The sequence below is a fragment of the Suricata suricatta genome, chromosome 11, assembly GCF_006229205.1.
Source record: "Suricata suricatta isolate VVHF042 chromosome 11, meerkat_22Aug2017_6uvM2_HiC, whole genome shotgun sequence".
In the NCBI taxonomy this organism is placed as follows: Eukaryota; Metazoa; Chordata; class Mammalia; order Carnivora; family Herpestidae; genus Suricata; species Suricata suricatta.
In genome coordinates this window covers 34,609,688-34,635,256 of record NC_043710.1, presented here as the reverse complement: position 1 = coordinate 34,635,256, position 25,569 = coordinate 34,609,688, and the positions used below count along the sequence as shown (strand labels likewise).

The window sequence follows — 25,569 nt, the reverse complement described above, 5'->3', positions numbered from 1 at the left end:
GGATTAATTGGTGTCTCTTTACCTCAATTGGTAAATTCCCAGTGTAATTATTTGCCAAAAGCAGATTTACAATGTATCTCCTACATTTGGATAAAGGGAAGCAGAGCAACTGTTCTGTGACTGCCTTGTCTATTTTTTCTTCAAGCAAATAGACCTAGTCCTAGGACAATTCACACAGACAGTGGATGCTAGCCAAAAGGAGGGGGCAGCGTTACTGCCAGGGGGGACCCCTGAAGGGTAGAGGAGATTTCCTCCTTCCTTCCTTCTTGAAGTCCCATTCCAGAGATCTTGCACTGACTTCTCACCATTAGTGTGAACAAGAAAGATGACTTACCAAGGCGGTGGGGAATTCCCTATGCCAGAGTCCTTTAATTCATATGACTCACTTCAAAAGTACTCATGAGTATAGGATTTGGTATTTTTTGCTTTTGCTCTTCTTGTTTGTTTGCTTTTGTGTGGGGCACAGACACTTGCATTGTTATATCCCCTGTTGCCTTAGGGTGAATTTGGCAAAAAGAAATAGCCTTATTAGAGAAGATTTCTTTGTAGATAGTTTTAATTAGCAACAATAAAGCAGTAAGTATGGAAATAGGAAACACATTTTTGGTGAAACATGTAAAACACTTTGTTTTGTTTTTAGGTCTTTAAACCTCACACCTAGAGATATCTGGAAAAAAAGTAGTGATTGGCTTAGTATATACATAGGTAAAAATATAATTTTTTTTACAATATCCTCACTCTTAGTACTGAATAAAGTGATAAATATCTCCCTGATTCTTAATGTATTTATAGTGTAGTGAGGAACAAAAACATATAATGACAAAATAATGATAAGTGCAGTATCAAGGCAATCCGGCACACTCAGAAGACCTCACCAAGTTAGTGGCAGCTCATGGGTTAGGGAAAGTATTCTAGAAGGAAATGATGGCCTTGATGAGTCTAAAATGATTAAGTAAGGGACAAGTAAGTGACTGAGAGAACACTTTAGGAGAAAAGGGATAACATGAAACATTATAAAGTGATATCAAGGAAAACATCTATCACTCTGTTTGGAGTACAATATGGAAGTTAAAGCACAGAGAAAAGAATGTATTGAAAATATTATTGAATGTAATTTCCTAGGAGTTTTAAGGCACTAAAGAAATTTGCAGATAAATTGGGGCAGTGAATTTGAGGTAAATACACCTGACGTCAGGGAACACACTTCAAAATCAAAATGATCAATCCTAAATAGAACCTGGTGACTCTATTTAATATAGGTTCAATATTGGGGTGGGGTAATTGGTATAGAGAAATACATAGGAAGTGAACTCTATAGGACTTTGTGATCAACTCTATGTAGGAGAAAGGAGGGTTAAAAGTACTGGAAGATCCCCAGGGTTGTAATTCTGATGACTGAGTTGATGAGGGCATGAGGAAATATACAGAAGGTTGATTAGAGGGGAGGAACAAAAGTTTAGTGTGATTGACTTTAAAGTACCCAGAGGAACCTAGGTTAAGTTCTCAAGGAAGAAGTCTATGCTGGAGATGCATTTTTAGACTCATAATCATATTAGAGATGGTAAGAGTAAAAAAAAAGTTTACTTTGGGGGGAAAATACAGAATTTTAAGTGTAAATTTGTTTATTTTGAGAAAGAGATTTAGAGCATGAGTAGGGGAGAGATAGGGAAGGGGGAGGAGGGGGGATCCCAAGCAGGCTCTGTGCTGTCAGTGCAGAGCCCCATAACAGGCTCAAACTCATGAACTATTTGATCACTATCTGAGGTGAATTCAAGAGTCAGACACTCAGCTGACTGAGCCACCCAGGCACCCCAAATAGAGAATTAAAAAGAGGAGGATCAAAGGTGAAACTCTAGAGGATATCAGAGTTCAGTATATAAGAGTAGAAAAGGCAATACAGAAATGATGGAAATGGTACTGTGAAGGAGAATAAATCACAGGATAATTCCACAGAGGAGAGTAAATGGACTTCAGGAAAACTAAAAACTTTTTGCTACAAATGACACCCTCAAGAAATTGAAGAGATAACCCATGGATTGGGATAAAACATTCATAAGTCAATTATCTAATAAAGGAATTGTACCCAGAATGTATAAAGAACACTTACAATTCAGAAATCACAAGTAACTCAATGAAAATGGGCAAAGAATTTGAGTAAACAATCTCCAGAAATTGTATATGAAGCACATAAAAATGTGCTCAATATGGCAAATCATCAGATAAGTACAAATCAAAACCACAATGAGATACCACTTTACATCCCCAACAAGAGCTATAATAATAATCTGAAAATACCAAGTGTTGGCAAGGCTATATAGAAATTAACATATGCATGTATTGCTGGTAGGAATAAACAATGGCATAGCTATTTTAGGAAAATTTGGCTGTTTCTCAAAAAATTAAAGTATTATCATGTAATCCAGCAATTCCTCTCCTAGGTATACACACAGGGGAGTCGGAAACAGATGTTCACATGGCAACTTTCATGTGAATGTTCATAGCAGCATTATACAAATAGCCAGAACATGAAACAATCCTAGTAAGGAATGGATAAACATAACGTGCTGCATTCCTACAATGGAATATTATTAAAGGAATTAAGAGGAATGAAGTACTGACACATGCTGCAACACAGATAAACCTTGAAACAAGAAAAAAACTAGTACTATAAGACCACATATAGTAGAATTCACTTTATATGAAATGTCAAGAATTAGGTATATCTGTAGAGACAGTAATTACACTGTCAAGGGCTGGGAGAAAGTGAAAAAGCAGAGGGATAGTGAGTGACTGGTGGGTATGGAGTTTCTTTTGGAGAGACAAAAATGTTCTGGAGTTAGATATTAGTGATTTCATAATCTTGTTGGGTATGTTAAACACTGAGTTACACACTTTAGTGATGTTTTAGTATCTGAATTAAATCTCAATAAAGCTGCTTAAAAAATAGCTTTTGTATCTCCTAGTCCTAGCACTTTATGGAGACCAGCCTTTCGCTGTAACTGCATTGACTTTCTTGATGTCCTTTATCCAGACTTAGGTACAGTTTTTGCAGACAACTTTTGCTGAGCTCAGTGTTGGGACTCAGCATAGGGCAAGTGGTTTTAGCTAAGTGAAACTGCTGTCTGTGTGGCTGCATCTTTAAAATTCATATGCCAATTCTCTGAAGCCATAAAATCAACTCTGAATTTGAGTTTTCCTGTGTCAATGTGGACAGAATGGCATGGGTGATGGAGATTTACGGTCTTATAATTCCCCAAGAAGAAAAGACTTCTGCTGAGTGGCAGATCTATACTTGAATTCGGAATATAATACCTCAATCCTCTAAATCTGCAGGAGTTTCCAAAACCTCACTTACGCTCACCTTCCAAATGTGCTTCCCTGATGCTTGCATGCCCCTCTAAGTTCAATGTCTTTTTTTTTTCCTACTTGCAGACAATTCACAAAGGCCAACAAACCTTATGGTTCTTCATCAGTCTCCAAAGGCACAATGTAACTGTGAGACAGTCTAAAAAGAGTGCATTCTGATAGTCACCTTTCTTGGTTGACAATCTACAGTTGTCTATTTTATGTTTTATGCCTAATAAAAAGTAATACAATATAGGCTGGAGAATGTCTTTTCTTACATAGATGTGTTAAAAAAAATCCCTCAAAAGAAAGATTATAAAGTATATACATCTTGAATTTGAATGTCATCTACTAAATAAGTGACCGAGTGACCTTGAGCAAGTGACTTAACCATTCTGAATCTGTCACCTCAACTGCAAAAGAGGAAAATAATGGAAACAACTACTACATTTGGTTCCTGTAATTAGGACCACAAGTTAATGAACTCAAACTTGTTATCTAAACAAATATGTGTTCCAAAAGTATAAGCGTTATTTCCTCGTATAATTTTTTTTTATTACCAAGTAGCCATATGTCTTTGTTGAGTATACAACTCAAATGTTCACTTTCCAAATTGAGCAGGGAATCTATTGTTAGATAATTCTGGTAGGAGCAAACAGAAATACATATTTTCCTTTGGAGTCAGAGTCCTGTTTTAGCAGAGTGTAGTGCAATTTTTCTTTGTAGATGACATGTTATTCACATGTACGTTGATTTTATATATGCCTGGTTATAACTGTTGTGAATCCTATTGCCCAAGGGACTGGTACCCAGTTTGCAAAAGTTATTACTCATCTATTTTAGTAGTCTGGCGTTTTAAAGCCATATGTGTTCTGTATAAATGTCTTAAACTTCAATCCCATTAAAAGCCAAAACAAAACCCAGTAAATTAGATGGTTAATTCTTTAAACTTGTATCCTCTTTAAAATAAAGCTTTAGAACAAATATTTTTCCTATAAATTGTGTTTCAAAAATTAGATTAAGGGGGATGTTTCATCTAAATTTTACTGTAAGTGTCTTCCCCCTGAAATCATGGGTTTTTACTTGAACCCTCTGCATAGGATTTCCTGTTGGCCACCTGACCTTTGCCCCAGGGGGTCTTCGGTGCACTCTAGCTGTTATTGAACATCAGCTTTGGGTTAGTCACTGGACTACTTTTGCTGGGTGTAATGTTCCAGGCAGCAGTAGCGTTTGCTTAAGATTTAAAAGAATGAAGTTCTTTGTTTAAAAAAAAATCCAGCCTAGATCTTCATGGTCTTCAGTTACCTCATTTCTATAGTAGGAGCAATATTTATATTTCTGCAGGATGTCTCTGGTGAGGATCAAATGTATTAATGTATAAAGAAGTACCTTACAAACATTCAACCAAGAAATCTGCTGCAATATGAAAATTAACCATGTTATGAGGGTCCTGGAATTGAACATCTCAGTTCAAGCTGGCTCTTGCTTTTTTTAAATTTATGTTTTAGAATTGCTTTTACAAAAATATTATTCTGTATTAGTTTTTTTAATTTTTTTCTAATTTTTCAAAAATAAAGCTTAATATCAGATGTTTATTATAGAAAAGATGAAACATGCAGAAATCAAAATAACAAGTCTTCTGCCTTCTGATATCACCACTCTGAGTTAATTGGTGTTAGAGTTTTGATGCATATCTCAGTTATGTGTTTCCTCACCTGAAGGAAGGGACCCCATCAGGTGAGTGAATTTGGGCCACCACCTCCAATCCCACTGTCAGCTGCTGGTACAAGGGGACAAATTGCAATTGGAGGAAGGTCAGAAAGCTTCAAAACCCAGAAGCAGCAGACGTCTTAACTGTCCTGAAACCTCTTTATATTTATATCCACGTTTGCGGACTAAGAAGCTGGCAGTGACATTATGGGCTCAGGGTGCATTGCTGGACACTGTTCACTCCTGCTTCTCTTCAATCTGCATCAGGCTAATCATTATGCATTTCTAATTAGAATATTTTAACACTCTTCAGAGCGATGTTTTTCCAAACACTGTAATCAGGTGAGGGACACCTGCTTGCGAGTCTGAGCTTGATGGTCTTTTCCCCGTGAATTCTGTCTACATCCTGCCGAGTACTCAGGTTCAATTACTGGAAGGTTAGATTTCTCTCCCCACCCCTGCCCCGCCCTTCCCCTCCCGCCCTTTCCCCATCCTCAGGAGAGGGGGAATAAATGGTCAGACCCAGGAGGGTGTGCAGTCGGCTAGCGTGGAGCGCAGCCCTTAGCAGCCCGTAGACGCCGGGCCATGGCTGGGAACCCCTCCCTCTTCGCGCACCGCCTCCAGCGCGAGTGACAGCGCGCCCTCCAGGCTCGGGAGCAGCGGCGTGCGGAACAATCTCAGGCAGGGCTCGCCTCGCTGGTGACATCACTGCCGAAGATACTCCCCACTCTCAGTGCCTGCCTTCACGAGGCATCCGTCCGTTTGTCCGTTTCCTTCCGTCCGCTGCTGGAGAGGGCTCATCGGCGGCCGCCGGGGACAGAGCCGGGCACCCAGGAGCCACAGGACCTGGAGGAGGAGGGAGAGCAAAGGCAGCGAGGGTAGGAGGACCCCGGCAGGCGACAGCATGAAATTCAGCCCAGCGCACTACTTGCTGCCTCTCCTGCCGGCGCTGGTCCTCAGCACCAGGTGAGTCCAGGAGCGTGAGTGACTTGAGCCAAAGGGCACTGTCCTAGGGGTAGACTGGTCCTACTGCAGGTCACCTGTCAGGGCCAAGGATAAACACTTCAGCCCTTTGCATCTTCTGCCTAAGTTAAAGGGTGCCTCTATGGTTCGGGCTGTGAAATCCTTCCAGGAGAATAGAGCCCTTTTCTAGTTCTCCTAGACCTTAGAGAAAGTCTGTGTTCCTATGGCAAAGGAACCAAGCGCTTTCCTTTTCAAAGAAAATGTTTCCCTCCAGCCCTAATAGGAGCAAACAGATAACAGGCAATAACAGACCAAAATTAAGGAAATGGAGCAACAAGGAGGGAATTGTCACCAGGCAGTGTATTTATATTAGAGCTGGCTTAATAGCCACAGAGTGTACTTTTCTCCTCCAAGTGTGTCTGAGTTTAAGGAAGGAGAAGCAGAGAAAAATGATTAATCCTGGAAGACTGTAAACCTTGCACAAAAGTTCCTGGACTTAAGAAATGATCTGTTTTAAGGTCTTGAGGAAGGTTAGTGGTAGGCATTTTTGTGTGGCTGTCCTGTGAACAGGTCTCATTAGAGAACATGCAAGGCGATTAAAAGTTAGAAGGCACTCTCAGTGTGCTGATCCAGAGACCCTAGTCAGTAATAATTAAGTCCTGTACTTCATCCCTGGCCACTGATGGGACGTTAAGCCCCAGCACAGAGAAGCTATTTTTAGTGGAGGTTTAAAATGCAGTGGTTGAAAAGAGTTTTGTGACTTCCCACTGTTGATCAAGTCCCAAAGTTGGTGATGGGCTTGCATTCTTCTTCCTCAAGAGAAGCACAAAGGTGGTCTGTTTCATTGCCCGGCACTGAGCCTTTATTCTGTATGCTCTTAACATCATATTGGCAGCAACCTCTCTCCCTTGGCTACTAGAAAATAAAATAACCCTCACAGCATGAGCTTCATTTCAAATCTATGTGAATGGAAACATTATCTGATTGTGCATCTGATGGAAAATGAAGAAGGGAAACAGGGCTATCTCAAGTTCTGAAATTAAGAATGAAGAAAACTCATTGTCTATAAAAATGAGATCGTAAAATTCTGGATTCCATTTCTAATCTACACATCTCCTTTCAGGCTCTTATAACCAGACTTTCTTTTTACAGGGAAGAATGTTTGATTTAGCCCTAATCATTGATGAACTTAGTCTTTCTTTGCCTACAAAGCGAGGTGACTTTCCCAGACTAAAATAGAATAGGAGGTGTATGTGTATATATATGTATATATATATTTTTTTCCTCTAAAGGTTGTTTGTCACTTCAGTTCACAAAATGCAGATGATTTTGAAATCACTTTGCTTCCCGGCATTACAGTAACTTTCTCCAATTACAGAACCTACTTTAATATTTGTGGTTAGCTTTAAATGACTCAGTGAAAATTGTACATCAGTTATTTTCTTTAAGTGTCTTGCCACTTACACTGAACTCTTGTGTTGTAGTTTAATAATTGTGATTTCTAGAAAAAGGAAATTCTCAAAGTTGGACACTTAACTAGATGTCTGTCATCATATGTATAAAATAATAAATATTTAGACAATAGAAACATTGCCCACAATGATTTTTAAAGACAGTGAAAACCCCTAGTATTCCAAAAGTACATTTGCTTTTTAAGGACACCATAATTTAAGTGAGTCAGGATGCTGTCTAATCTCTAGCTTCTAAAGTTTAGTGTTGGTTACATAATACAAAGAGCCATGATCTTTCTTTTGATGGAACAGTTTTTATTAGAATAAATTTTTAAATAGTCAACATATTTATTACAACAGAAATTAGAATCAGTCCTTCCTAGTTTACTTTAGAAATGAAACTTTTGCAGTGTTGTTTGTATGTAAAACCTATATCAGGTCTTTAAATTTCCCTTCCTGCAAACTCAACAGAAAGAGCAAGTCAGGCTTAAAAAAAGTGAAACTTTTTATAACCAGTGGCCTGTCTTGTTGTGATTGCTCAGTAGCAATTTATTATATTGGATATCCAGATTACTTTTTGACACCAGATTTGATAGTGAATATGGTACCATCAATATGTCATTTTGCAAGAAGAGATTATGTTCTAAAGGTTTTTAAGAGAAGGCCATTGTCTTTGTAATATTTAAGGGTTCTTGTAGGCATGTGGCTAACATGCAGGTTAGAACCTAAACAGGTTTGTGAGAACAGTCACGTTACTGGAGGTGCATTTATTGTCCTGCCGAGAAAACCTGTAGCTCAGCCATGAGCACCTGGGGCAGTGGGCTGTTTAGCCAACAACTTTTTGTTAGTTTCTTAGTCAGTGGTCTTGTATATGAAGCAAATGACATTTCACACATGTATGTTGAAAGTGTTAGCGGAGGGTGGCAGTTGCTAGATATTCTTAAAGCCTTTGGATGCTATCACTTTTATTGTCAAGTTATTTTCAAAGTGTGATGAATGTAGATCTTCATGCAAAAAAAAAAAATCTCTTTCTCTGGGCAAAGCTCTTTAATGCCGTACTATTGTATATCCAAGAGGCCTAAAGTTCATTTGTTTTATAGTAAAAGAAATATGTTCAGTAAAACACATGCAGCAAGAAAAGAAAGATAGTTATTATATAATAGTTTTCTGTTCATAAGGATGAAAACCCTAAAACCATTTCATCTTTTAAATAGGAATTTTTTGGTAGCTCTCTGTTTTTGTTTGTTCTTCATCTTCACATCTTTGTAATAACTTTAGATGCTAAAGCCCCAAAATGTCACAATTTTCACCATAGCAAACAATATTGATGCCAACAATCAGAGTTACTTTATTTGTCCTGAAAAAAAGTTAAATGTTCCCCATCAACAACAACCAAGAATTGTCCTCTGTTTTACTGGTAGGCTCCATAGAGTTAAAAGGAGCCATTTAAATTTTCTGTATATTGTCTCTCCTGTTTAGAAAGTATAGTAAATTCAAAACATCAAGTTCGTGTTATGAATAATGAAGCTAATGCAGAAACCCATTTAACCTGTGCACAAATAAATGTGGTCAAAGAAAGCAAACATATGTTGGTTTAATAGCTTTAGAGTAGAACGACTATACTTTTTAAATAGCTTCATTCTGCAGAAGTATTAAATTGCTATTCCAAGGCAGCCAGCAATTCACTTCAGAAAGAAGTAGTATAGGTATTGAAGAGTAGGGTGAAAAAGAATCTTTAGAAGTTCTTGGTGAAAAGGGACCCATGGAGTGCTGGGGAAGGCTTGTGCTTTAGTCTGTTGAACCTCTGTTCCTTTATGCTGTGATTCTACTCTTGATGCCTCTGGTTTATTGAGTTTTAAATGACTTAATGGGGAGAGAAACATGGCAGGGGAGAAGTGAAGGTCTACTGACTTCTGGTGGTTTTCCATCAAGCAAGAACTTTAAGCAGATGGTCGCTTATAGTCCTCGCAATAGGAGTCACCTTAGAGGTCTCTCCTGGGCCCTCTGATCAGCAGTCATACCACATGTTTACTTTGGAATCTATTTTTAGATGATACTCTGTATTGAAGATGCTCCAGGCTCTTATTTGCTCTGTACCTTAATCTAACCTCATAATTAAGTTGATGTATAGGATAAAGACTAGAATCATGATAAAAACACAATAAGCAGCTTAAAAAAATAAGCAAATACATTTGATGTAGGAAGCAGTCTTCCTTGAACTTCCCCAAGTTGATATGAGGTAATGTGGGTTTATTCTCTCTAGTCCTACACAGAGTCTTGCCACACATACCTTTATATGGCCCTACATACATTCCTTTGTGATAAGAATTGCACACTTCTGTGTAATTGAGTTGGAGACAGGTCTTTTCTATGCTAAGACGATATTAACAAGCAAATATTTTTGGCTTTTCAAATTTTTATTCTGGACCCTAGTTGCCTATTTCCAGTAGCAATTTTTAAAATGACTTACTTGGGGATTATCTTTATGGATTAAATTTATTTCCCTCGTGACTAATAAGTGACCCCTCAAACATTTATGATCTGGCCACAGTTGTCCCAGACCAAACTTCATGTGATTGAAAGGAGGAATATTACCTACCTACCAGGAAGCAAAATCATTGAAATCACTGAGGGGTATGTCATTCTAATGATACAGTGTTTTCTCAGTTGTGTGGTGTGTGTGCTCAAGAGCCTGTTTTGACTGACTTCTACAGGAAATCCCTTTAATGAATAGGGCTAAATCATTTAACCTGATTAAACAGATATTTAATACTAAGTTTTCTTTGGAAAAACAAAACCATTTGAACTTCATAACCTTCAGAAGATGTCTTTGATATTTTCGTTATCACACATTAAAAGTGTGCCTGCAATGTGCCAGTCATTGCATAAGGCATCAGAACAATAAGATATTTGGTTACAGATGCATGTCTCATAATCCAGTCATGCACAGAAATAGTTATGGGTAAGACAAAATTAGATAAATAACAATAAGCATTTTGAAGTTCTAGATACAAATAGAGAAAAGAGTGAATAATAATAATGGAGGTGTATCAGAAGTAACTTCCACTTTCAAGACAATGAAGGAAGTCATATTTTTTAATAAACTTGAACATCCTGCAGCACTTGATAACCATCTGATGTTAGGTAAATTTCTTTTTTTGTCTATCTAGTTTTCTTATGTAGAAAATAGGACTACTTGTGAAAACTACTTGAGCAAGAAGGACTGAGTGAGTTTATTTAGGAGAAGAGTTGGCAAGTATTTTTTGGAACGTAGTAAGTGATCAACAGGAGTTAGCTTGTATAGGTATTATATATTTTGATTATTTTCACAAGTTTTTTTGTATCTGTGATTGATTAGGACATAGCAAAATAAATAAAAACTTGGTTACAAGTCAGTTGAATGACAGAAAATGAACAAGAGTCACAGTCCTCATCTAAAAGTAAGAAAATATTGGCAAAGGAGATAGAAGCAGTAGAAGGAGTAATGAGGATTACCTCATTACTAAGCTGGTTCTTTCAAAAGTGTTTTTGTGGCAAAGTGCCTGGATGGTGCTGTGCGCTATGGCAAACACCATGAAAAATTGTAGTTTATAATTTATCATATAGAATATGATTTAGCACAAAAGTACATATTTAGCTGCTTGTGTATCTATTTAAAATTTAGTTGTATATATAGCACATGCATAATATCAAATCAAAGCCATGAGCACAGGTGTCAATAAAAGGATGCTTTGAAACTACATATGGAGGATTGCTATAAAAGATTAAACAACTTTATTTTCTGCTTGTTAATTGATTTCATAATTTCTTAATAATTTATGAAATATATTTTCTTTTCTTAATTTTTTTAAATATATAACAGATTTTTTTCTACTAAGAACAATTTGAAAACCAGTGATGTAGAAGAAACATAACTATGTCTTAAGTATCATTGCATGCAAGAGTTATTCCCTAAGCTTTTTGAAAATGACTGTAGAGATCATCTAGTTTCAACTAGTTTGCATGTATTTTGTCATAAACTCTTCATAGTTTTGCCAAGAAATTCTGAGCACTAAATGAAAAAAAATATGTATGTATATGTATTTGCCATAGATTATTGTGTGCATGTGTGTGAATGTGTGATGCCTATTAATCTAGTGAATCCTGGGAAAGGGTATGATTTGCTCCTATGGGGAGATAATAAGGCATAGATTATGTTAAATCTGTATCAAAAGAAAGAACACATGTTTACTGGGATGTCTACAAACTTTGCTTCATAATTATAGGAGACAAAAAATCTAAACCATCACATTCAGATGCGAGCTGAAGGTCAACCAAGTAAACAGTGAGCTCTGAGAATGCTTTCATAAACACTAGGAGACGTCATTACACCATAGGTAGTGATTGCATTGCAATTATGTCTGACTTGTTTGGGGCTGCTTTCAAGTGTTTTAATCTCTTTGAATGTACCTTAAAGAGTTTGTTATAGAGAAACATACTATGAGTATAAGGTTGTGTTCTAGTCTAAAGCCCTTCATTTTAGAGATGAGGTCCAAAGTGACAGGTTCCTCTAAGGCTACAGAAGGAAACCAGATCAAGGATCCAGCATTTACATCACTACCCAGTAATCAAGCTCTATTTGTATAGTTGGTCCCTACAATATTATTCTAGTTCTTGTGAAGTATGAAGTACTTTCAAAGCAAGTTCTCTGAGCACATATACTCCTGGTAAAGCAACACTCTTTAGCCAAAGGAAATTACAGCAATGGGGAATTGAACACTGTTTATTTGCCTATATTCAGCTATTTTTTGAAGAGTGAGATTGCTTTAAAAGCAATCCAGGTCATTTTCAAAACCCAGAGCAGCATTAATGAGTTCTCACCTTGGTATACAGTTTGCCTCTCAAGCAATACACCTCTAATGGTTCCTGTTGATTTTTCAGTTCTGTTGTGAAGATTGTTCAGTTCTATTGTGATATTGTTGATGCCTTTGGGATCTTTTCATTGAAACTGTTTCCAATAAATGTACTTCCTAGCTAGGTTTTTGCTTTTATATTCCTTACCTATCAAATTTATGCTGTAACTGTGATATTATTCAATAGGAAACCTACTCAACTATCTTACAATAATGAGTTCCTAAAAATGTTCACCTGGAACTTTTTGGTGAGCTTACATTTCATTTGGTTTTACCTGTCTCTACATTTTCATCATAGCCAGTGAGCAACTTACATAGCATTTTTAGGGTTACATGGTCTTAGGTTTTATCCTACATGTACATAATACAAACTCTTTGTCTTTGGTTAGGGTTCTTAACCATTCAGACTTTAATTTTTCATCTATAAAATGGAGAATAACAATGCCTATCATTTAGGGCTATTAGGATTAAAGAAACTATACCTAAGTACTATTTCAGTGCACATAGACTGTGTTCCATAGTCTTTAAGAGATCCTAGGCCATGTTAGCTATTACTATAGATAGAGAGTACTATATATATATATACATATACATACATATATATATATATATATATTTCCTAAGATTTTGCTAGAATTAGGCAGGGAGCAAATTGAGCCCAGAGATTAATCCTTGGGAGAAAAATGGAACAAGAATATTCAATGACTTGTGCCTTCCAAAATTGTCCTTGCATCTGAGCTAAGGCATTGTTAAGAGCTATTGCAGATTCTGGACCAGCCTTATCTCCTGTCCTTATGGAGGATGTGACTTCTTCCTGCCTATTCTCCAGATGATTATTAGGGTTTCTAATTTCCTGTCCTTCCAACTAATATTCAGAATACTCCTTAGTGAGCAAGGTTTATGGGAAGCATTTGCCATGTCACATGGGTTAAATACAAAGGATGTGAACTCAAATAGACTTTGGAACAGCCTCATTAGCTATTTGACTTAATGTCAAGTAACAACTCTTAGCCACATTTTCCTATCAGTGAAAAAGGTGATAACAATGCTTTTGTGATTTAAGAGTATTTAATAAGATGATGTGTATAAAGAATTGTGTCTAGAACAGAGAAATTCAATATAGTTTCATTCTTATCTGACTGAAGGGGATTAGAGAAATTTGACCCTACCAGAGTGTACTTTAATTTCAGAAAGAGTGGCCCCTGACAAATACACACCTGATGTTGGTGTGGGCAAGAGAGAGGTATTGGTGAAGAGATTGTGAGTTCACTCTCATCGTCCCTTATCACAGATGATAAAACTGAAGGGAGACTGTGTATGTTCATTCTAAGTTCATGCAGATGATTTGAAGTAAAAGCCAATTCTGGACCATATCAGTCTCAGTTAGCAACACTGATTTAAACACCTGTAACCTCCTCAAGAACAAAAAAATAAGGGTAACCAGTATGACTTGACCTAGCTTCTATTTTGGGTCTGAAAGCTCCAAATTATGTTGCTAATAATTAAACATTAAATATAATTATTAAAATTATATTTTTATAATTTATATTATATATATAATTTATATTATATATATTATATAATATATTACCACAATATATTAATACCTTTAAAGGAAATTCATGTTTCAAGTTTACCTAAGGATGACAGAACCAAAGAGATCTGTCTTAAACTAGGACAACATAACAGCAACATGCTTTTTTGACAAATTGAGGGTTCTGGATTCTAGTAATTCAGTGTTCTCACATGGAGTAAACTTGGCCCTGACCTCTGCAGAATGGTGGAGAAGTGGCTGGAATGGCAAAGGGAAACAAGAAACCTGGCATACTAAGATTCTGAATGTGGTATGATGGACAGAGATGGTAGGAATGGAGAAGAAAGTCCCCTAACACTAGCCTTCCAGTTTTCGTTGAGTTTTTTGGTTTGTTTGTTATTGTTTTTTTAATGCTCTTCTCTAATGCTTGCAGTCATTCATTGGTTCCTTTGCAGGAAACTAAGCCATTAGCATTGGGCAGGAAAGAGGGCAAAAAAAGATTCTGAATTATAAAAGAAATAAGACAATCCATGAAAAATTGAAGTGACATGTTGGCAAGAAGCAAATATGGTTGAGGAAGCTTGATATTGTTGAGAGTATGTAGCTTTTTCCTTCAGATGCCACAGAGTGAAACATGAGCTCATTCTACAAATAAGTTCATATGAAAAAGGGGGCAAACTTTTCTTTTTTTGAAACTACAATTTAGAAAAATATTGCAAAATATCAAATCCTGTTTGTGGTAGTATGTATCTTTATTTCAGTTGGTCATTTTATATAACATGTAAGTTATAGATTCAGCCAATATTTTTAAGGACTGACTAATTCCCTGGCAGTGTGCTAGGTGCTTACTTTGTTACTTAACCCTTCCTTGCAACTGTTTTTATTTATATACCTTTATCAGGAGGGATAGTGATTAATTTAGACATATTAAATGACTAGCCTATGTTCTCCCAGGTAGAAAGTGATTAGATTTTAACCCCTTTATTCTGAGAATTGCTTTATGAGTAGATTTATAGCACTGCCATAGAATTCAATTTCTGCATAAATATACAATGAAGAAAAATAATATGTGATATACAAGTGAGAATGCTAAACAAACCATCTTCACAAGTAACTGTTTTCATGAGGTAGGACAGGCTACATTAAAAATATTCTTGGGGCGCCTGGGTGGCTCAGTCAGTTAAGCGGCCAGCTTTGGTTCAGGTCATGATCTCACAGTTCATGGGTTCAAGCCCCGTGTCAGGCTCTATGCTGACAGCTAGCTCAGAGCCTGGAGCTTGCTTGGGATTCTGTATCTCCCTCTCTCTCTCTGACCCTCCCTTGCTCGCACTGTCTCTCTCTGTCTCTCAAAAATAGATAAAACATAAAATAAAATAAAAATATTCTTAAAATTATACCTGAAACTAATGTCATGTACCAGATATATCTCAATTACAATATATGAAAAACTAAAAGATAAAAGTGATCTGACATTAAGAAATCAATGAACTCAGCCCAAGAAATTCATTAGTCTGAAGATCAGCCAAATTGGAGCCTTTATAATAAACACAAAAGTTTGCCAGCTAATAGTCCTATTCCTCTGTAGAAAATGTCTTCAGAGGCACCTGGGTGCCTTAATCAGTTGAGCATCTGACTCTTGATTTTTGCTCAGGTCTTTATCCTAGAGTCATGGGATCGGGCTCTGCTCTCGGGCTCAGTGATGAATATGGAGCCTTCTGAAGATTCTCTCTTGCTCTTGCTCTCTCCTGTACCCTCCCTGTCCCTCCTCAACACATGCACATGCACACTCTCCAAAATAATAATAAAAACGTCTTCAGATCAATGTTTTTCAAAGTATACTCCTCATTGTACCTAAATTAGAATACCCTGGGATGCTTGTAAAAAGGCCACTTTCTGGTCCCTACGCTAGACCATGCTAGATTAGATCCCTTAAGGAAGGGGGGGCAAGGAATTTTTATTTTAACCTGGACCTCAGATGCTTCCAGTGTACATGAAACCTTGGAAAGCACTGCTCCAGTATTTGAGAACTATAGTCTCAAACACTTTGACATCTTCAGCATTTACTCAATGTGCACATTGCGGCTGAAATCGGGGGGATAGAAATATGGTGATACTTTGGCAAGAAACAAAAAAAACCTGCCAATTTTTACTTGGATATACGTTTAAAATTTGTTTAATGTTTATTTTTGAGAGAGAGAAGGAGAGAGAGAGCGGCAGAGGGACAGAGAGGGGACACAGAATCTGAAGCAGGCTCCAGGCTCCATGCTGTCAGCACAGAGTCCGATGCAGGGCTTGAACTCACAAACTGCAAGATCATGACCTGACCTGAAGATGGACCCTTAACCTAGTAAGCCACCCAGATAGTCTTACATGTATATAAATTTAATAAGTGAATATCTTGTCATGTAGCAGGCTGCATTTTATCAATCAAGTTACATGAAAATAATTCTCTGCCTCATTAAAAAAAATTGCAAATGGCTGAGAAAATAGTCAATCTAAGATATAAAATAGTATTACATGCATTTATCAAGGAGCACACTCTATTTAGGAAGTCCTGAAGAATAAGATGAAATCTTAGAAGCTTTGAAAAGAATGAAAACTTAACTGTACCCTGCCCTGTGATTATCGCTTCAAGTTTAATGACAAAGATGCACTGAAAACCAGGACCTACGAATAAGGCTGTGCAAACGCTTACAGTTTTTTTACTTTGTGCAGGAAATTAGAGTTTTCATATGAAGTAAAAGTAATATTCAGTCTGGCAAAAAAGCTTTTGAACACCCCCACCACACACACCCCCACCCCCACCCCCACCTGCCTTAGCAGAACATCCTTTGAACATGTGGAAAAACAATATTCTGGGTTAATTTTCTGGACTAAACTTAATGTACAACTACGCGAGCCATATTGTGGCAGTTCTTTTCCTCTCTGCAGTTTTAGTTCTGGAATAACAAAGGAATCAAAAGATAATTGCAGAAAACCTTAAACCAGATTAAGCCTCATAATAAACGTGTGAGGTGTTTCCAGATGTTGCCTTCAGTTTGTAAATGTGGAAACTGAGGCATTTAGGGGTTAGGTTACCCTTCCAAAGTTATAAGCAGGTAAGTGGATTCTACATTCCAAGGACAAATAGCACTAGAGCCCATGCTCTTAATTACTATGCTACAGCGCCTCCTAGCGTGTGATGTAAAGCACTGGAATGAGCCAGTGTCTGCTTGCGTCCCTCTCATCTACATGGCTTCTGATTTATATACTGAGAGAAGGAAAGAAAAATGTAATGTGCTCTGAGGTATCCCCTAAACTCACAACCAAAGTTCTAACTAAAATAATGTGTGGTGTATTTTGCTTTCATCGTGGAAGAAAATAATCATAGTTGTATGATATTGCCTTTGCTTGTGGATGTTGTTTTCCAAAGTCAAAACCAGTGAACTTCAGTGTTCTATTGCCTGGCTCCAAATGGCATCCGAATTTTCACTGCGGGGCGTAGGAGTGCGTGGTGGGAATCAGACTGACCTAATTGCTGCACCGTCCACCTGTGTGATCCCAGGTAGCTGTTTCAGCTGCTCAGACTCATAATTTCATTTTTAGCATTTATAACAGTGATTAAAGTTTGTTTACATTTATGAATTGTGCTACACAGTTCTCTAGCGTAACTTAATGCTTTTCCATACCTCATGAAGGTATTTAGTAGATTAGAAAGAACATTAAGGATTAGAGAAGTTACTACCTCTAAAGTTACAAAATTACTGAAGGGTAGAGATGAAATCCGAACCTGTGATTTAATAGGCTTACACTTTAAGGTCGGGATTCTCAGACAGTAAGAGTTAACCCCGACATTTGTGGTGTTGGGCTTTGGGAAGTAGCTCAGAAACAAAGCCGTTGAGAACCTAATGCAGACTAGCACAAAAAAGGGACTTGTGTTATACACAGGGATGCCTGAGCTGCAGGATTCAGTGCCCTGTTTGTGTGCAAACCCCCACAATATCCCCATGTCATAAATAGAATCTCCATTTGTTTTAAACATGTGAAAAGCAACAGTCTCATCATTTGAATGATGTCTATCTTGAGGACTGACCTAATAAGAAGTCAGATTTTCCTTAGGAGTTTAAGTGCTGATGTTTTACTGGAACTACACTTCTATTGGTAGTCAGAAGATGGCACTGTGAAGTATAAAGTACAGCACAAGCATATCTCTGTTCTAGATTTAACCCCTTTATAGACTGACACATCTCAAAATTGTGATACCTTAAAAAATGATTTCATATCAAAATCATTCATGGATACATGCATGTATATATAAGTCTAGGTATGTGGGTACCTGTATAAATGCATATGTATAACATGCGTTAAAGTATAGTATACATTGTATATAATATTAGTTATAAAATAAATATTTTACAGTTTTCTGAAAACTCATTCTTAAAGATAGGAATTAGGAGCACAGTACTGTTAGCTTAATTCCGTTTATCATTGTAGTAATTCCTACATATCCACTTTCCTCCTTAAGAATAGACCTGAAAATTGGAGAATGTGCCCATTTTCCCTGCATAGTCTTTTATTCTAGTGACCTATTAAAAGGATTTTCAAGGATAGACTTGAAAGGGGAGTAGGCATCCTGTGAGGAAGACATACCTGACATATAGTATTTAAATGTTAACATGCATACTTGCTCATGCATTTTCACTCACCCTGTGTAGCAATTAGTAACAACCCTTTTTTATGAAAATGGGGGGGCCATTCCTAGTGACCGTAGGCGGCCCAGACCTGAGCTTTGAGTTTTACTTTTACAACAGCAGAGCCAGCGTCTGGTGAGAGCCTGCTTTCTGGTCACTTGGGTTGTATCCCTATGGGATGGAGAGCAGGCTGAGAGGACAGACATGGTACTTCTTCCTTATTTACTAATTTGTTTGTTTTCTCATTCACTCATAATTCTGAATTTATTTATTTGTTTATTTTAAATTTACATCCTAGTTAGCATATAGTGCAGTAATGTTTTCAGAAGTACATTCCAGTGATTCATCTCCTGTGTATAACACCCAGTGCTCATTCCAACAAGCATCTTCCTTAATGTTCCTTACCATTTAGCCCATTCCCCACCCACAGCCCCTCTGGCAAGCCTCAGTTTGTTCTAAGAGTCTTTTACATTTTGTCTTCCTCCCTGTTTTTATATTCTTTTTGCTTCCCTTCCCTTATGTTCATCTGTTTGTATCTTAAATTCCTCATGAGTGACGTCATATGATATTTTCTTTATCTGACTAATTTTGCTTTGCATAATACCCTCTCGTTCCATCCACATTGTTACAAATGGCAAGATTTTATTCTTTTTGATTGCCAAGTAATACTCCATTGTGTGTGTGTGTGTGTGTGTGTGTGTGTGTGTACATACACACCACATTGTCTTTATCCATTCCTCTGTCAATGGACATTTGAGCTCTTTCCATACCATATAGTGCTGCTATAAACATTGGGGTGCATGTGCCTCTTTAAAACAGCACACCTGTATCCCTTGGATAAATACGTAGTAGGGCTATTGCTGAGTGATAGGGTAGTTTTATTTTTAACTTTTCGAGGAGTCTCCATACTGTTTTCCAGAGCAGCTGCACTGGTGTGCATCCCCATCAGCAGTGCAAGAGGGCTCCTCTTTCTCAGCATCCTCACCAACATCTGTTGTTTCCTGAGTTATTAATTTTAGACCTTCTGACTGGTGTGAGGGGATATCTCATTGTGGTTTTAGTTTGTGTTTCCCTGATGATGAGTGATGTTGAGCATTTTCTCATGTGTCTGTTAGCCATCTAGATGTCTTCTTTGGAAAAGTGTCTACTCTGTCTTTTGCCCATTTCTTCACTGGATTATTTGGGGGTTTTTTGGTGCTGAGTTTGATAAGTTCTTTACAGATTTTGGACACTAGTCCTAAATCTGATACATCATTTGCAAATATTTTCTCCCATTCTGTTTTACTTTGGCAGATTGCTTCCTTCGCTGTGCAGGAGCTTTTTATTTTGATGAGGTCCCAACATTTCATTTTCGCTTTTGTTGCCCTTGCCTTCAGAGATGTGTTGAATAAGAAGGTGCTGCAGTCAAGGTCAAAGAGATTTTTACCTGCTTTCTCCTCTAGGATTTTTATGGTTTCCTGTCTTACATTTAGATCTTTCACCCATTTTTAGTTTATTTTTGTGTATAGTGTAAGGAAGTGGTCCATGTTCATTTAGCTGTCCAGTTCTTCTAGCACCATCTGTTAAAGAGGCTGTCTTTATTCCATTGGATATTCTTTTCTGCTTTATCAAAGATTAGTTGGCCATAAATTTGTGGGTGTTTCTTTTTATAAGGGCACTAATCTCATTAGGGCTCCACCCTTATAACCTAATTACCTCTCAAAGGCTCTATCTCCTAATTCCTTCTCAGTGAGGGTTAGGGTTTCAACATATGAACTTTGGGGGAACCCAGACATGTATGTCTGTAACATGTGGTTGGCTAGGAAAGGAAAGGACAGAGTCTGATAGCTAAGAGTACTCCCAGTTTTCATTTTTGGAAGCTAAAGCAAAGGCTACCAGCCTAGTCAGATTAAAGGAGGTGTGGTACATATGTGGTATTTGATGTGGTTTTTTTTAATACACGGTATTGGTCCAATTATCTGTGTACCTTTCATAAATCAATGTGAATACCTGCCTGTAAAGCTTACCACTTTAATGAGCTAAGATTCAGTTTCTTGGTATGTGTCAGAAAACTCCAAATTACAATGCCTTAAACAGGATATACATTTATTTCTCTTACATAAGATATACCTAGAGGTAGGAAATTACAAGTTGGTTGATTCTTTATTGATCAACAAGCAAGTTGTATTATTCCTTGCATGAGTCTGATGTACTTTTATCTTCATCAGCTCCTTCCCCCAAGTATATATGTGTATATATAGATGTTTGTGTGTGTATGTGTGTAGATTTATGTGTGTATGTGTGTATTTATGTATGTTTTGCGACTGTTATAAAAATGAGTATATTTTTTATGCTTTTTAAATCTTAATTCTAGTTTACATAACATATAGTGTACTGCTTACTCATCATGGTAAGTGTATTCTTTAATTTCCATCACCTATTTTACCCATTTCACCATGCACCTCCTCTCCCATAGCCATCAGTTTGTTCTCTATAGTTAAGAGTCTGTTTCTTGGCTTCTCTTTTTCTTTTCCTTTGCTCATTTGTTTTGTTTCTTAAATTCCACATATGAGTGAAATCATATAATATTTATCTTTCCTTCTCTGACTGATTTATTTTGCTTACAGTCATACTTTCTAGCTGTATCCATGTTGTTGTAAATGGCAAGATTTCATTCTTTTTTATGGATGAATAATTTCCCATTGTATGTCTACCACTTCTTCTTTATCCATTCATCAGTCGATGAATGCTTGGGCTTCTTCCATAATTTGGCTATTGTAAATAATGCTGCTATAAACATATAGGTACATATATCCTTATAAATTAGTGTTTTTATATTCTTTGGGTAAATACCCAGTAGTGTGATTACTGGATCATAGGGTACTTCTATTTTAACTTTTTGAGGAACCTCCATACTGTTTTTTACAGTGGCTTCCCCAGTTTGCATTCCCCCCTACAGTGCAAGAGAATTCCTTTTTCCTCACATTCTCACCAAAACTTGTAGTTTCTTGAGGTTGGGGTGTTTGTTTGTTTTTTTACCTCTCTGGAAGGTGTGAGGTGATATACCTCATGGTTTTGATTTGCATTTCCCTGATACTGAGTGATATGGAGCATCTTTTCATGTGTCTGTTGGTCATCTGTATGTCTTCTTTGGAGCAATGTCTGTTCATGTCGTCTCCTTTTTAATCATTTCTGGGGGGTTTCCTGTACAAGTTCTTTATATATTTTGGACACTAACTCTTTATCACCTGTGTCCTTTGCAAATATTTTATCCTATTACATAGATTGTCTTTTAGTTGTATTGACTTCTTTGCTGTGTAGTATTTTATTTCTGTGTAGTCTCAGTAGTTTACTTTTGCTTTTAGCCCCCTTGTCTCAGGAGACATTATCTAGAAAAATGTTGATACATTCAATGTCAGAGAAAATACTGCCTGTGCTCCCTTCTAGGGTTTTTATGGTTATAAGTCTCACTTTTAGATCTTTAATCCATTTTCAGTTTATTTTTGTGTATAGTATAAGAAGGTGGTTCAGTTTCATTCTTTTGCATGTAACTGTCCATTTTAAGTTTTTATCTTAAAATATATTTAAAAATGTTTGTGGGTCCCTAAAAGTGTCATGGATCCTAGGCATTGTGTCCACTGTGCCTAATGGCTAAGTTGGTCCTGTCAGTAGGGACCCCATCTCTTTCCAGCTCTCTATTCTGCTAACCCCTTGCCATCGTGGTCCAAGAGGATTTAACAGAATGGCTGTGTCCAGCTAAAAGGGCAGCTGGGACTTGCCTACTTTTTTCCTGGGCTATATGTTGGGTAAAATCAGTCTTTTGTTACTAAGTGACAAAGGGAGAAAAGATCTTGGAAGCTCTATTAAAATTAGCTTATCTTTCCTTTAAACTGCTTTTCCAATTCTCTGCTAAGCAAATCCTTCATATTACCCCCAAATGTTTTTCACTTTTCATTACAGTAAAATAGAAGCTAGGTGTCTCCCACTAGAAGTTATTTTAAAAATGACAAATTTCCTGAACGACAGTCATTGTTTTAGTTTATAGATAAAAGCTTCTATCAGTGGGGTAGAAGCTAAGAGGTGGAAACCAAGCTAGGAAATAGTTTGAACTTAAAGAAGGGTATTTATAATTAATTACTTTATGTGACTCCTAGATAGTATCAGAGAATGGTTGAATCTTGCACTTCGTGCTTGTTTTCTGAAGGTGAACAAGTTAAAGGCAAGGTTTGCATGTGTTTCGTGGCCTCATACTGTGGTTTATATGTATCTCAGGTACTTAAATATGTGCTTAAATGCTCTATCTAAATAATGAGAAGTAGATGCTTTGCCTCAGTGTTTTTTTTTTTCTTAAACTTTTTTGTGTGTGCATGTAGGTGGAAAGATAATACAATCTAGGTGATTTTTAAATTTTTAAGTAAATGATGCAATATTTTAAGGGAATTAGGTTGGGATTTTCTATTATCAAGACCTACCATTTTCTCAAATTTGCACCCTTGCAAGGAACCTTTTCTCAGGAGGAAAAATAAAAATTAAAGAAATTTGTGGGTACAGTGTTGCCCAGTTGGAATGGGGATGCCATGATTATGGTCACACAATGACTGAAATCATGGATCTTGGATACTAGGCTGACTAGGGGAGGAAGTGAAGCCGAGACGGTGCGGGACACAAAGGCAGAGACCAAGGATCTAGATATCTCCACACGCTGCCGGGAGGATGTGGTGGTAGTCACAAGCTGAGAAGACAGACAGGGGCGGTGGCCACGTATCAGTAGTATAAACCTTAAGAACCTTCTTAGAATCATAACATTTCAGATTTCAGTGGGTCTTTCTACCCAGCCCTTTCTTTTTCTGAATGTATAAATTTAGGCTTCTAGAAGTCAAGTAACTTACCAAAAGAGATGGAACTATTTAATAGTATACTCAAGACAGAGGGGAAAAAAACACATGTTTTTATTGGCAGTCCAACATCAGTATTTCATAAGAATTGGGAACTTCATCATAATCTTGAGCTCACCTGACCATTGTAAAACATTCTGTAAAACATTATAATCACGTGTTTATGGTGGTTTTTGTTTCAGATGTCTAAAATAATCTTTAACATGAGTATAAATGGTTAAATTTAAAAAAAAACTTCATTGACTTTGATTTCTTGGTTCCTTTCTAGCACTTGCCACTGAGTTCAACACGAGTTTATACAGAGTAAATATAACTTGGGTTGTCAAAATGGGTCTTTTACTTTCCGGTGCTCGTTTTTTCTCCTGCCTGGCATAGTTTTACTCTGTCCTGGTTTTCTTTATTATTTTAATAAAATAGATGGTGATATTTTTTTAAACATGATTTTCTTTTAGTTGCTGGAGACAAGCTAATATCACAAACTTCTTTTAAAAGAATTAAAATCATATTGGCTGACAAATAGTAAAACAACCAAAAATACCAAATAACCAAAAATGGAGCCATGTTTGTCTGCTATTGAATTCATAAAATATTTGACTATATTTGAGTAAAACAATCTATATATGAAAAACAGTCTATAGAGTCATAATATGGCTAGTTGTAATCCTATAGTAATCATTGGTAAAGTTTTATTTTTTATGATCAGTGTAGCAAGTAAAACAAAGAAACAGATGAGACTTGTTTTGGGGCCAACAACTATGCACTTTCAGATATTAAGAGAATAGAAATTTATTACTAGCTACTTTTATTTATTTATTTTTTAATGTTTTATTTATTTTTGAGAGAGAGAGAAAGACAATGTGAGCAGGGGAGGGTCAGAGAGAGAAGGAGACACAGAATCTGAAGGCAGGCTCCAGGCGCTGAGCCAGCTGTCAGCAGAGCCTGATGCGGGGCTCAAACTGACAAACAGTTAGATCATGACCTGAGCTGAAGCTGGACACTCAGTCAACTGAGCCACCCAGGTGATCCTTATCACTAGCCACTCTCAGATCCTGCTTCTTCATGACAACCTCATTAAATTAAAAATGTACAGATTTTTAAAAAATATGCTCAGGACCTATATAACACAAGACCTATATGTTTTTTATCTGTGGCTCCTCTCTGTTCTTTATCCCTTTACAGCAACACCAAGTTGCAGGGCCAGCATTTGGACCTTACACTCATTCTTAAGTCTAAGTTGTACCATGGTGGATCATTGGATGAATCCCATTAGTACCAAACAAAGGCTAAATTCTGGAAGAAATATGTGAATTGTTCTTTCAAAAAATCACCAGCATTTGTCTACCTGTAACCTTCCAGATGTTGAATGTACAGTATTTATCCCAAAGAAGTGATGTTTAGGAAAATAAGAGTTGCTAGACAGAATGCTAAGTGGAAGACCAAGTGAGAATGGAATTGATTCAGTGTTTTGATGTGTGCAAGCATAGTACACTCTATAAATGTCATCAGGATTCTCTGGCTGTGTTTTGTAATAAGCACATTGGGTTGGAGGGTCAGGGGGAGGGTGCACAGACTCTTGGAAAATAGAATGGTTTGAAGATAAATAGTGACCACAGTACCTATAAACAGAGGTCTGTGATGCCTTACTGGCATTGAGCTTGAGTTTGTGGAAGAGAAGAATGGATTGGTGGAAAAGAAGTCCTCCACTGAATACAGACTGTATTTCTGGTTTGTCGGTGGTGTTGTTTCCTGGCAATAAAAAACACATACAAGACAAACTGGCAGAAAGAGGGAGATAAGCCATTGGTGATGATGAGTCCCTTAATCCTCATCTGTAGTGAAGCAAAGCATAGTGACATGAGAAGAATGACTTCAGAGTAAGTGTGCTTGCTTTATAACTGAGCAACCCTGAACAAACAGTCACCTCTCAGTGGAGCTCAGGAGGTAGCTGGACAGGGCTGCAGCCAAATGAGGGAGGCGTGTGGCCACAAGCACATAGCAAGATCAGGCCCTGCCTTGCTCCAGCCCAACTCCCTACTGGATGATTAGGAATTTGATTTTGTGGGAGATGATATGATATCCTCTTTATAGGGAGCCTGCTTAATTTATGTTGTTTATGTAAATAAAATGATT

General features: G+C 37.2%; 1 protein-coding gene across 3 annotated transcripts in view; it reads left to right on the top strand.

Moving 5' to 3' along the window:
• Window positions 1-5,718: 5,718 nt before the first annotated feature.
• Window positions 5,719-25,569, top strand: part of LUZP2 (leucine zipper protein 2) — a 454,470-nt gene continuing 434,619 nt past the window's right edge. Inside the window, exon 1 of one of the 3 annotated variants that reach the window (XM_029915061.1) lies at window positions 5,719-6,021. In XM_029915061.1, the coding sequence (XP_029770921.1) occupies window positions 5,960-6,021 (62 nt within the window). In that variant the 5' untranslated portion in view covers window positions 5,719-5,959. The remainder of the gene's footprint in view (window positions 6,022-25,569) is intronic. The other 2 variants (XM_029915062.1, XM_029915060.1) reach the window with 2 other exon arrangements.